This window comes from Triticum urartu, chromosome 3A, assembly GCF_056163025.1.
Source record: "Triticum urartu cultivar PI428250 chromosome 3A, HENAU_Tu73, whole genome shotgun sequence".
Taxonomy (NCBI): domain Eukaryota; kingdom Viridiplantae; phylum Streptophyta; class Magnoliopsida; order Poales; family Poaceae; genus Triticum; species Triticum urartu.
The window spans coordinates 36,660,189-36,672,815 of NC_141875.1; the positions used below are offsets into that span (position 1 = coordinate 36,660,189).

The 12,627-nt window shown below is 53.2% G+C and overlaps 2 protein-coding genes across 2 annotated transcripts; both read right to left on the reverse strand.

Annotated features, from left to right (window-relative positions):
* Window positions 1-1,846: 1,846 nt before the first annotated feature.
* Window positions 1,847-2,921, reverse strand: LOC147978258 (uncharacterized protein At2g39795, mitochondrial-like). Its single transcript, XM_087516543.1, has 3 exons — window positions 2,604-2,921; window positions 2,144-2,436; window positions 1,847-2,009 (listed from the first exon to the last, which is right to left on the reverse strand). Exons 1-3 carry the CDS (start codon window positions 2,919-2,921, stop codon window positions 1,847-1,849), a joined length of 774 nt encoding a protein of 257 aa, XP_087372669.1.
* Window positions 2,922-5,119: 2,198 nt separating this feature from the next.
* Window positions 5,120-7,399, reverse strand: LOC147978259 (uncharacterized). The gene is made up of 3 exons (XM_087516544.1): window positions 7,118-7,399; window positions 5,366-5,934; window positions 5,120-5,282 (listed from the first exon to the last, which is right to left on the reverse strand). The coding sequence occupies exons 1-3, from the start codon at window positions 7,397-7,399 to the stop codon at window positions 5,120-5,122; spliced, it is 1,014 nt and encodes a 337-aa protein (XP_087372670.1).
* Window positions 7,400-12,627: the final 5,228 nt, after the last annotated feature.

Sequence of the window (12,627 nt, forward strand, 5' to 3'; positions counted from 1 at the left end):
CCACGTTGGCTGGCTGTTGGGTGGGTGCGGTGCTGGAGCCTTCATGAAGATCTGCATGCCACCACGCAGGTGCTTGTTGGGTCGGTGTAGAGGCTGCTCGTCGTCACGCAGGTGCCTACCCAGCTGGTTGAGCTGGCAGCTGCATGGGGGCGGCGGTGGTGTCTTGGCAGGCGTGGGCCTGGCTGTGGCCCCGCTGATGCCCTCGGCAAGGGTCTTGCCGGAGCCCTGGCAAGGGTCTTGCCGTGGCGTCGTGGTCGTCCCTGGCAAGGATCTTGCCGGGGGTCTTGTGGATTTCCTCGGCTAAGATCCGGCCGAGGGTCGTCGCCTTCTGGTCTTCATCTGATCTCATGTGTTTATGATCTTGACAAAGATCTTCATGCCACCACAGAGGTGTCCCCGAGCATTGGTTCCAACGTAGTCGTTGGCGGCGTTTGGAACTCTTGGGCTCGAGGGTGGCTTGCTCTGCTGGTACTGGGCAAGTTGCCCCGGCAAGACTCTTGCCGGGGCCGTGGAGGCCGCCCCAGCAAGGGCCTTGTCGGGGGAGCCCACCTCGCCCTTTTGCTCTTTGGCGTTTCTGGTCTTGGCATTGCCTTGACCGCCTCGTGCTCCGGCTTTCATTAGGGCGGTCTTGGTGGCGTCGATGGAGGAGGACGAACTTCACCTGGTCGCCGGCACCGGCAAGGCCGCTGGACGGAGCAGCGCGGAGGAGGCTCGGCGGAGGATGGGAAGGGAGGAGGCCCGGCGGGCGGCTGCGAGGAAGGCCATGGCGCGGCGTATGCGCACGTTGCAGACTCGAAGCCGTGAACAAGGTTTCGGGGCTTTCGCTCTCGACCTACGTACGTATATCTTTCTTGCTACTTCGTTCCAGAATATAAGAGGTCGCACTCCAACCCGACGATGTACTTTGCTTCTTGAAGAACTAGGACCGTATTGCAGCTAGTTTCCTAATACGTTTCTGTTTACAAGTTGCATTGCGGTATAATTCTTACAAAATTGAACAGTTCCATGAGAAACCACTGAAATACATTATGAAATTCTTGTAACAGAACAAATTGCAGATACTTTTTTTTAGGGTAGATTGCAGATACTTTGATGGGAAAACAATGGTCAGCACCATGTCTTTTGTCGCGTAAAACATCATCTACAATTCCAACAGTGAACATTGCGATGGAGCCCCGGCGTTTGCTTTCCTGAGCAACACAGTAGTCAATCCCAGCGGCCCAGGGTTTTGGCTACCGAATCCCAAACAATCTTGTGGGCCACCGAGATTTTTTGTTACCACGGTAACCGACAAATACTGAGTGGCACTACTAGAATCGCCGTTTTTGCCGAGTTTGAAAGAAACTCGGCAAAGCATATATTAAACTCGGTGAAATCTTTATCGAGCGCCAAACTCGGTGCAGCGCACTTGGCTGGACGTATGAGGACCGGCAATTATTAATACTGCCGAGTGCATTCTATATCGTGAACTCAGCGAACATATAAACAACGTTTGACGAGTTCCCGCGGGAAAATAAACTCCGTGAACTACACTTGAGAATAATGCCGAGTGCATTTCTGTTTTTCAGCTTCCAATGCATAATACTATCTGATAGTGTACACGACCAAATCCAAAACAGATACACTTGAGAATTAACGAGTAAGTTAGAAATAAGCAAAGCAAACATAGTGAATAAACAAACGCTAAGTAACATGGTTTTAACTCTATGTAGGTCTAGCCTTAATGCCACCAAAATCATAGTTACAAAAATGGATCTTAAACACACGGATAAAAGAAAAATTCTTCCCGAAGAGGAAATTGTAGGAGTCTCGATCATGCTGCCCTACGATCTTCACTAGATGAAGATCAATCTTTCTTGATGAAATCCGACAGCTTGTTTAGCCACAAGTGCTGCGTGCGGGGTCCGCTGCCCCTCTTGTACTCATGCAACAGTTTGGCCATTGTTGGCGTGATGCCGCGTAGTTCCAGATACTTGTAGAATGACTTTTGCAGATTCTTATCAAGCTTACTGCACCAGATCCGCAAATGAGGAGCATTTAGTAAATGTGTTGGTGATATAAAAATCGAAGCAAACCTTCAACCAGGCAAAAAATATATATGAAAAAACCAATGAATTAAGTTAGGTTTAGACTTAATACTTACTCGAAACCGTTATGCGATTCAAGCTGCCCCGTCATCTTCATGGAATCGATGGTGATGTAATCGGCATACGCAGAGCAGGAAAATAAAAGGTCCGAGCCATTGCTCTTGGAGACGGTGACATCTAGGGTGATTCTACCGTTATCAAGGTAGTGCGAGCCGAGCGTGTAAGCCCAAATTTTAATCTGCTCACCCTCAAAAGTTCTTCTAAGAGTAATATTAAGGGTACTGCTGCTACTGCCCAACCTACTTTCACGTACTATTTTGAAGGGGAAGAAACCCTCGGCCTCCTGCATCTGTTTTAAGACCAGGAAAAAAATTGATCCTACTCAGTTTCTCATGCATGATTAGTTACACTAATAATCGGAAGTAATCGATCCCAAACATGGAACTGCAGTTCAGGAACGGAGATCATCATCGCATCAGTGAAGAGATCGATCGATGCGCGTATGTACGTACGTACCTTGGTGGGACGGGTGGATGACTTGATCGTGGAGTCGATGTCGCGGACGAGATGGTCGTCAAAGGTGGAGGAGCCGAGGGAATCGGCCGCGGCGCGCAGGGACTGCTGTGCGGCGGCGGAGGCAGAGGAGCCGGTCTCGGCGGCGATGGAGTCCAAGTCCAAGGCGGCTTTGAGCAAGGCCATCTTGGCGCTGTCGAAGTAGGGGGATGAGCAAGGCGATCTTGGCGTCAAAGGAGAGGCAGCGGGGCGAAGGAGTGCACAGGAGGCGCGGAGGAGGAGAAGGGAGGACGCCCGGCGGGCGGCGGCGAGGATGGCCATGGCGCGGCAGCTGCGGACTTGAAGCCGTGGACAAGGTTTCTCCTTGATCTACGTATATATCTCTCTTCCTACTTCCAGAATTTAAGAGGGTTTAGCGAGGACGTTGGGGTTTAGGTTGTCGGAGGAAGGAGGTGGTTAGGCCCACCTGTCAGGCAGTTCCGAACCTGAAAGCTTCGGGCCAGTTTTCTCTTCCTTTTCTGTTTGCAAATTGCAACGCAGTAATCTCCTGAAATCCATGAAAAGGCTTAGAAATATATTATCAAATTCTTGTGCTAGACATAACAAGTTTCCTTTGTAATTTTTTTTGCAAGAACCTCGTAATTTCTTTAGGACACCATTAACCACCTGACGTTCTGTAGGAGAGGGACTGGAATCGAACGACTCGTTCGATTAGGATGGGGGAGGGGGCCCATGCAAATAACGCAGTAATCTTCCAAAATTAAACAGTTCCACGAAAAACCCCAGAGATACATTATGAAATTCTTGTGCTGGACTTGACAAAATTTCTTCGTATTTGTTTAACGGGGATGAATTACTACATTGTCACGGATGTTCTATCTGCTCGTCATGTTCATCATCTGATAGCTGCTCATTTGCCTCTGCTATTCAAATTGCGGCCAGCACAATGTGTTCTGGCATGTACAACATCGTCTACAATTCCACCACAATCGTGTCACCATGGCGAAAAACCACCACTTTACAAAACGTGTTAAAATGCACCACACAGAAAAACTGATAGTTGAAAAACAGAGACAGTAAATGCTAAGGGCATTGCTAACCTCACTAATCGGCCAAGCCCATCCGTCAGGCTGAGTTGGAAAAAAAAGTGCCACATACACACACTGTAAAAACACAGAGGATGAACGCAACGCAGAAGACAGCCCGATCCAGGGCTGTCGGGTGACATGGAGCTTGCGCCGCCGCCCCCTGGACCGCCGCCTTTGTAGGCTTGTCGCAGCGCCGCCACCCCCGGCGTCATCTTCATGGCCGGCCTCACATACATGGCTGTCGAGGGCACCAGTGTGCTCGCAGCTACAACAAGTGGGAGGTTGACGCGACATCGAGTTCCCACGGATCGGGCGCTGTGTCGAGCTCCCTCGAATCTAGTGCGTGGGCGACGTTCTTTGACGCGGGGGCAGAGCTCTAACCCGAGGGCGTGCGCTGGTCGGCGGCGTAGAGCAGGGCAACTAGCTGTGGGAATTCGCTGCACGCGTGTTCCTCATCCACCAGCGGCGTGGAGTCGGAGACCGGCGGGCCAGCGCCAGTAGTGCAGGCGAGGCTGTCGGTGAGCATGGCATGGTTGGCTACTTGGCAGAGACGCGCACGGGCATGGTGAAGACTGGAGCGCATGCACATGGATTTTCCAGCGTCCACAGCGAGAGGGAGCCGGTTGCTAGTGCTCTCTCTTGATGCACATAAGGTCCACTATCAATTTTTCGATGTGGTGCATTCTGCAACATTTTGTAAAGTGATGATTTTTCGCTAATGAGGACATAATTGTGATGGTTCTCTGCATTTTATTTAGAACTACACGACTTAATTGAGTTGTTCAGTAGTTATCCGATATGAAAACTGAAAATCTTTTATAATATTTGAACGACCTTTTCCACTTCATAAGTTATCACTAAACACTATAGGAGTTATTGAGTTATACAGAAGAAGTTATCAGGCATGACAACTGAAACATTTAGTTGCCATACTAATTGTAGCATAGGTAGCTTGGTAACTATTTAGTTGCTGGTGGAAAGTCTTCCAGATTTAAACAGTGCAATGAGAAACCACCACGTGCGCCACACACGGTAATTGCTACTTTGCCGCTTGAAGCTTAATGGAATGTTCAGGTGGGCTGGTTTAGCCTCCGGTGACCTTCCATACAAAACATCGTCTACACTTCCATGAAACATCCAGACAAACTTCCCATTCAAAAAATAATTGAAGCACTAAACTGATGCTTCAGCCAGGAAGCAGGTGCACGCTGGGGACTGAGAACACACTGGGCATATATATAGCACATCCATAGAGATAAAGAAGCACCACCAAAAATAGGAAAATAGTTTCTATTTAGTCGGCAAAAATGTTGTTACAATAAAAAAGATCTAGATATCCACTCGTATAGAGGATGTCACGCAGAGCTCTCGAAATAGAAAGTGCAAACAAACTATTGTCTTATGCCGAGGATGGATCATTCATGGATGGTCTTAATTTTTCCTGACGAAATGCCGCAGCTTGGCCAACCAGACTTGATAATGTTGCCGTTCCTTGCTGATTATGTACTTGTGCAGCAACTTTATGTTGTTTGGAGTGATCCCGCGCACCTCCAGGTACTTGTGGAGTCCCTCCTGAAGGTTCTCATCCAGATCACTGCACACAACATGGTATGAGCAATTAATAATCAGAGATAAATCAAAATGCCAAAGGTAGCTAAGTTCAACGGATGTGCCTACCTGAAATCAGGACCCTCATCATATGCATTATTATCGCCTTCCTCAGCTCCTGATGGTCGCTGCCTCACAGACACGGTATCAATGGTGATCTCGTCATGATAGGCGTCACAGGCAAATTTCATGCTTGAGCCATCAGGCTTCGACACAGTGACCACGAGAGGGAGGCTGTGTTCTATTTTCTTGCGAATAGGGAGGTTGTATTCTCCTGTACGGTTCTTGGCTTCATCTTCCGAAGATGATGATGACTCATCTGAAGATGAGGACTCGTCTGAAGATGATGAGGTGTCGTTATCTGAAGAGGATGAGGTTTCATCTGAATACCATGAAGAGTTGTCTGAAGATGATGAGGTCTCGTTGTCTGAAGATGATGAGGTTTCGTCTGAAGATGACGATGACGAGTTTGAGGATTCCTGCAGATCGACGTCCTCCTCATCACTGGCAAGTCTGGGCATGGAAACCAACACCTCAATCTTCTCACCCTTTAAACATCTTGCAAGAGTAACGTCGGTCCTGGTAAGCTCCTCGATTTTGCTGATTTCGAAAGGGAACTCACTCGAAATCTCCTCGGCCTGTTTTAAGATGAAAAAAAACATGGTACCAACGATGACAATTGCTCCGAAAACTAACATGAAAGTTGTTCACAGCAGATTTAGATGTAATATAAAAATCAGAACAAAGAGATTGCTTGTGCAAAATGTAGACAACATTAACTACAACTACATTACCTTACAATGGTGAAGGCATAAAGCAGAGCATCTCCAAACAAAAACAACTGCATCTCACAAAAACTTTCCCATCTTTCCTACTACATCATCAAAGAAACGTTTTTGTGGAGGCGCTAACCCAGACCTGGTGGCTGATGCCGGGCTAGGATTGAAAGGTGGTCCCTTTCACTCCTACTACCGTGGCGGGCGGTCGTGATGTGGATGGCCGGTGGTGTCCGGGGCCATGGATGCCGGCCGGGGCGGCGGTCTTGGATGGTGGGCCTCACTGTTGGCTTTCCGGCAGGCTGCGTGGTGGCGGTGGTGTCTCTCCTCCTTGGTCATGTGGGCGGCAAGGGGTGGAGTGGTGGGAGGCTCTGGTCTGCGCTGGTAATGCCCAGATCTGGTGTAGATGGGCTAGCCCTCGTTGAGATGGTGATCGGGACCCCTCCTGGTGGCGTTGGCGAGTCTCCGAGCGAAAGCTTCGCGCTATATGGCGCTGGCGTCGGCGGCGCCCGTGGGTGTCGCATGCTTCTTGGAGCCGTCGTCGTGGACCTCGTTATGTTAGGGCTCCGGGTGAAAACCTTTGTCTATAAGGTTGGACTCGGCAACGGCGACGCGCTGTGCCGTCACCTTCTTGGGGGCGTTGTCGTGGAGCTTAGGAGTCTACGGTCAGGTCTTGACGAGATGTTAGCTTGTTCTAGGTTATTGTTGTATCTTTTGATCTATTTTGTAAGAGGGCATCCTCATCACTATGTATCGTTCGGCCGTGTACTCTGTCATGTTGCTTTATTTATAAAGTGGGGCAAAAGCCTGTTTCGAAAAAATTGTTTTTAGGGCATCCCAGCAAAGCACGTGCAAACACAATCACACACCCCAGCAAAATTAGGGCAACAACTAAAGGCAGGAGACTCAAAAGCCAAAAGCAGGTCAATCTCTACCAGAGCGCCAACACAGAAATCTATGGGTACTAAAACAGTGATAGCAGAACTAGCTAGTACCTAGTACGTACTGGAAGTGTGGAACTCGATCGGCGGAAGTACGTACGTACCAGGTTGCCGTTGTAGGAGTGCATCGCGGAGTCGATTATGCCGAGGAGCTCGCCGTCGTGCGTGGCGGCACGGAGTGAGTCGGCCTTGGCACGGAAGCTGACGGCCTCGGCTCGGTAGGATGCGGCTTCGGCGCAGCAGGAGGCGGCCTCGGCACGGAGGGAGCGGATCGAGGAGGAGGAGGATGAATAGGACCTGTGCCTGATCGATGAGAACGGCGCAGCGGCGGCCTTGGGGCGTAGCAGGGCAGAGGCGCGGCGGGCGGCGACGGTGAGGAGGGCCATGGGGCGAAGATACAGCCTACAGCGGAGAAGGGTTTTGGTGGGTTTCCTCAAGTACGACTAAGAATTATGCTGGGCCCACCTGCCAGGTAAGCGTAACGTGTTTGGAAAATTGTGTGCAATTAATATTCGGTGAGATTCTTGTCTAAATGATTCTCCACATGCAGTGGACATTTGAGAGCCTACGATAATGTATCAGGATTCCAAAATACCGAAGAGGAAACTTGCACTACCGGAAACTGGCCCTACCCCGACGGCCAAATCAATGCCGACGGCTGCCGTCGTCCTACTTTGCGCTATGCCGACAGCCACGTCTTGGCCGTCGGCGTATAAAGGCTGTCGGGCTACCACGAGCTAAGCCGACGGCACCCGTCGGCATAATTATGTCGTCGGCCCAGCTGCGAACATGGCGACAGCAACCGTCGGCATACCAAGGCCGTCGGCATACCCGTGGGCCCGGTGACCCCGCCCGTGACCAGCGCCTAACGTCGTCAAATCTATGCCTACGGCCTGGACGGTCGGCCGTCGGCATATATCGTCATGCCACGTCACCGATCCGCGGCGCAACGTCCACGAGCTAGGCCGACGGCTGCCGTCGGCATACCCGCCACGTCAGCGATCCGCGGCACGCCGCCCGCCGCCTAAAACCTGGCCGTCTCTATGCCGACGGCATAGGTGGACTTTTTTTTCATATGTATTTTTCAAGCTTTTTTATGTATTATTATATAAACTAACATGTAGCATGTTAAATATAAACATACATATGAATATATATGTAGTTTGTATTTTTTTCATATATTATGAATATATATATATATGGTTTGTATTTTTTCGAGCACGTTAATAATGTGCGGTCATGTTCTTTTGAATATAGATCATTATATTTTATTAAAATCAAAAACAGCTATGCCGACAAAAGTTTTGTGGCGGTTGCAAGCGCCCGACACCCGTCTCCAGAGTGTGACCCCCCTCACGTCCGCGGTGTGCCCCCCTCATGGCCGCCGCCGGCACCTGGAGGGGGGGAACGGACGCGTCGGGTCTACATGGAGTGGATGTATCTGTGGGTTTGGCCCGGATGTTGCTCTCGGGTGTCCTTATGGGCGGACCTGACACAACCGGGTGGAGAGGTCCACTGGTCAAAGCCCGTCCGTGCAAAGTCAAAGGGCTAGATCCCATGGTCAAACGCTACAGGGTTAGCCGGGACGGGGGCCCTGGGGGGTAGCAATGGCACCGGAGCGTCGTACCGGGCCCTCATACATGCGGGGTGGTGTTGTGGCATGTCCGAAGAGGCCGCACGCGTCTCCGGTGCGTGGCCCCCCTCACGGACGGCGCCGCCGCCGGCACCTGGAGGGGGGAAGCTACCGCATCGGGTCTACACGGAGTGGATGTATCTGTGGGTTTGGCCCGGATGTTGCTCCCCGGTGTCCCTCTGGGCCGACCCGACACAACCGGGTGGAGAGGTCCACAGGTCAAAGCCCGTCCGTGCAAAGTCAAAGGGCTAGATCCCGTGGTCAAACGCTACAGGGTTAGCCGGGACGGGGGCCCTGGGGGGTAGCAATGCCACCGGAGCATCGTACCGGGCCCTCATACATGCGGGGTGGTGTTGTGGCATGTCCGAAGAGGCCGCACGCGTCTCCGGTGCGTGGCCCCCCTCACGGATGGCGCCGCCGCCGGCACCTGGAGGGGGGAAACTACCGCATTGGGTCTACACGGAGTGGATTTAGCTGTGGGTTTGGCCCAGATGTTGCTCCCCGGTGTCCCTCTGGGCCGACCCGACACAACCGGGTGGAGAGGTCCACTGGTCAAAGCCCATCCGTACAAAGTCAAAGGGCTAGATCCCGTGGTCAACCGCTCCAGGGTTAGGCGGGACGGGGGCCCTGGGGTAGCAATGCCACTGGAGCGTCATACCGGGCCCTCATACATGCGGGGTGGTGTTGTGGAATGTCTGAAGAGGACGCACGCGTCTCCGGTGCATGGCCCCCCTCACGGACGGCGCCGCCGCCGGCACCTGGAGGGGGGGAACTACCGCATCGGGTCTACACGGAGTGGATTTAGCTGTGGGTTTGGCCCAGATGTTGCTCCCCGGTGTCCCTCTGGGCCGACCCGACACAACCGGGTGGAGAGGTCCACTGGTCAAAGCCCATCCGTGCAAAGTCAAAGGGCTAGATCCCGTGGTCAACCGCTGCAGGTTTAGGCGGGACGGGGGCCCTGGGGGGTAGCAATGCCACCGGAGCGTCGTATCGGGCCCTCATACATGCGGGGTGGTGTTGTGGAATGTCCGAAGAGGCCGCACGCGTCTCCGGTGCGTGGCCCCCCTCACGGACGGCGCCGCCGCCGGCACCTGGAGGGGGGAAACTACCGCATCGGGTCTACACGGAGTGGATTTAGCTATGGGTTTGGCCCAGATGTTACTCCCCGGTGTCCCTCTGGGCCGACCGGACACAACCGGATGGCGAGGTCTACTGGTCAAAGCCCATCCGTGCAAAGTCAAAGGGCTAGATCCCGTGGTCAACCGCTCCAGGGTTAGGCGGGACGGGGGCCCTGGGGGTGGCAATGCCACCGGAGCGTCGTACCGGGCCCTCATACATGCGGAGTGGTGTTGTGGCATGTCCGAAGAGGCCGCACGCGTCTCCGGTGCGTGGCCCCCCTCACGGACGGCGCCGTCGCCGGCACCTGGAGAGGGGAAACTACCGCATCGGGTCTACACGGAGTGGATTTAGCTGTTGGTTTGGCCACGATGTTGCTCCCCGGTGTCCCTCTGGGCCGACCCGACACAACCGGGTGGGGAGGTCCACTGGTCAAAGCCCATCCATGGAAAGTCAAAGGGCTAGATCCCGTGGTCAACCGCTGCAGGGTTAGGCGGGACGGGGGCCCTGGGGGGTAGCAATGCCACCGGAGCGTCCTATCGGGCCTCATAGATGCGGGGTGGTGTTGTGGAATGTCCAAAGAGGCTGCACGCGTCTTCGGTGCGTGGCCCCCCTTACGGACGGCGCCGCCGCCGGCACCTGGAGGGGGGAAACTACCGCATCGGGTCTACACGGAGTGGATTTAGCTGTGGGTTTGGCCCAGATGTTACTCCCCGGTGTCCCTCTGGGCCGACCGGACACAACCGGATGGCGAGGTCTACTGGTCAAAGCCCATCCGTGCAAAGTCAAAGGGCTAGATCCCGTGGTCAACCGCTCCAGGGTTAGGCGGGACGGGGGCCCTGGGGGTAGCAATGCCACCGGAGCGTCGTACCAGGCCCTCATACATGCGGGGTGGTGTTGTGGCATGTCCGAAGAGGCCGCACGCGTCTCCGGTGCGTGGCCCCCCTCACGGACGGCGCCGCCGCCGGCACCTGGAGGGGGGAAACTACCGCATCGGGTCTACACGGAGTGGATTTAGCTGTGGGTTTGGCCACGATGTTGCTCCCCGGTGTCCCTCTGGGCCGACCCGACACAACCGGGTGGGGAGGTCCACTGGTCAAAGCCCATCCGTGGAAAGTCAAAGGGCTAGATCCCGTGGTCAACCGCTCCAGGGTTAGGCGGGACGGGGGCCCTGGGGGGTAGCAATGCCACCGGAGCGTCGTACCGCGCCCTCATACATGCGGGATGGTGTTGTGGCATGTCCGAAGAGGCCGCACGCGTCTCCGGTGCGTGGCCCCCCTCACGGACGGCGCCGCCGCCGGCACCTGGAGGGGGGAAACTACCGTATCGGGTCTACACGGAGTGGATTTAGCTGTGGGTTTGGCCCAGATGTTGCTCCCCGGTGTCCCTCTGGGCTGACCCGACACAACCGGGTGGACAGGTCCACTGGTCAAAGCCAATCCGTGCAAAGTCAAAGGGCTAGATCCCGTGGTCAAACGCTATAGGGTTAGGCGGGAGGGGGGCCTGGGGGTAGCAATGCCACCGGAGCGTCGCACCGGGCCCTCATACATGCGGGGTGGTGTGGTGGCATGTCCGAAGAGGCGGCACGCGTCTCCGGGGCGTGGCCCCCGTCTCACGGACGGCGATGACACGGCAGTAGACGGATCAGGCACTCGCATAGTTACCGGATCAGGCACTCGGTAACGGTACCCCTTAGTCAGTTGCTCTCCTATGTATCACCTTTCGCGAGACCATAGAAAATATTTATATCATAAAGAAATGTTGCTGACCATAGAAAAAATTTGGTTCAAAAAAATATACGTGATATTTTAGAAAATTGTTGTACAATATAAAAAGAAGATCATGTCATTAAAAATAATGTTTCAAACCATTAAAGAAAATGTATGGTACATTTTAAATAATGTTCATGCATGTAAAAAATATGTATACCATGTATCATTTTTAATATAGTTATATACCATGTATCATTCAAAATAGAATTATATACCATGTACGAAACTTTTCAATGCGCATGAAAATAATATACACTAAAAATATATTTGAAGACAGTTAATAATATATGCCACGTGTGTAATTAACATGTATACGGCTAGTTTGTAATTAATATGTATAAAAATATATACCTATGCCTACGGCTTAGCCGTCGGCATATATGCCACGTGGCGTGGTTAATATATGCCGACGGCTAAGCCGTCGGCATAGGTCCCTTATCCACTCGCGGCCAATGGGGGTGCTTCACGCGGATCTCTGACGTGGCATCTATGCCGACGTCAGCCGTCGGCATAGAGTGCCTTATCCCCTCGCTCAACACCCTGTCCACTCGTTCTCTCCCCTAGCTACTGCCCCCGACCCCGAGCACAGCCGAACTGCTCGCCGCCGCCGCCGACGTCCCGGCCCCTTGTCGCCGCCGCCGCACTCGCCCCGCCCCCTGCCGCCGCCCACTCGCCGCCGCCGCACTCGCCCACGTCCCCTGCCGCCGCCCACTCGCCTCGCCCGCGCCGCCTGCCGCCCATGAAGACAAGAAGAACTTCACAAAAGGCAAAGTTGTCCATGAAGTAAACGAGATTCCAACGTTTTTTGGTGCGGATGTGCTTGCTCAGCTGAAAGCTCTTAAGCCTGCCGGTGAGGGGAAAGGCAAAGGCAAAGGCAAAGGCAAAGCCACAGGCGAAGACGAGGGCGAGGGCAAAGGAAAAAGTAAAGGGAAATTTTTTGAAGGATATGGTGAGACACATAACTGGACTCACATTACCCCCTTCACGCAGCTTCCCTATTTTAAGGACCTCAAACTTCCATACAACATAGACGTGATGCACACCGAAAAGAATGTCGCAGAGTCCCTTTTTCACACGATCCTCAACATTCGCT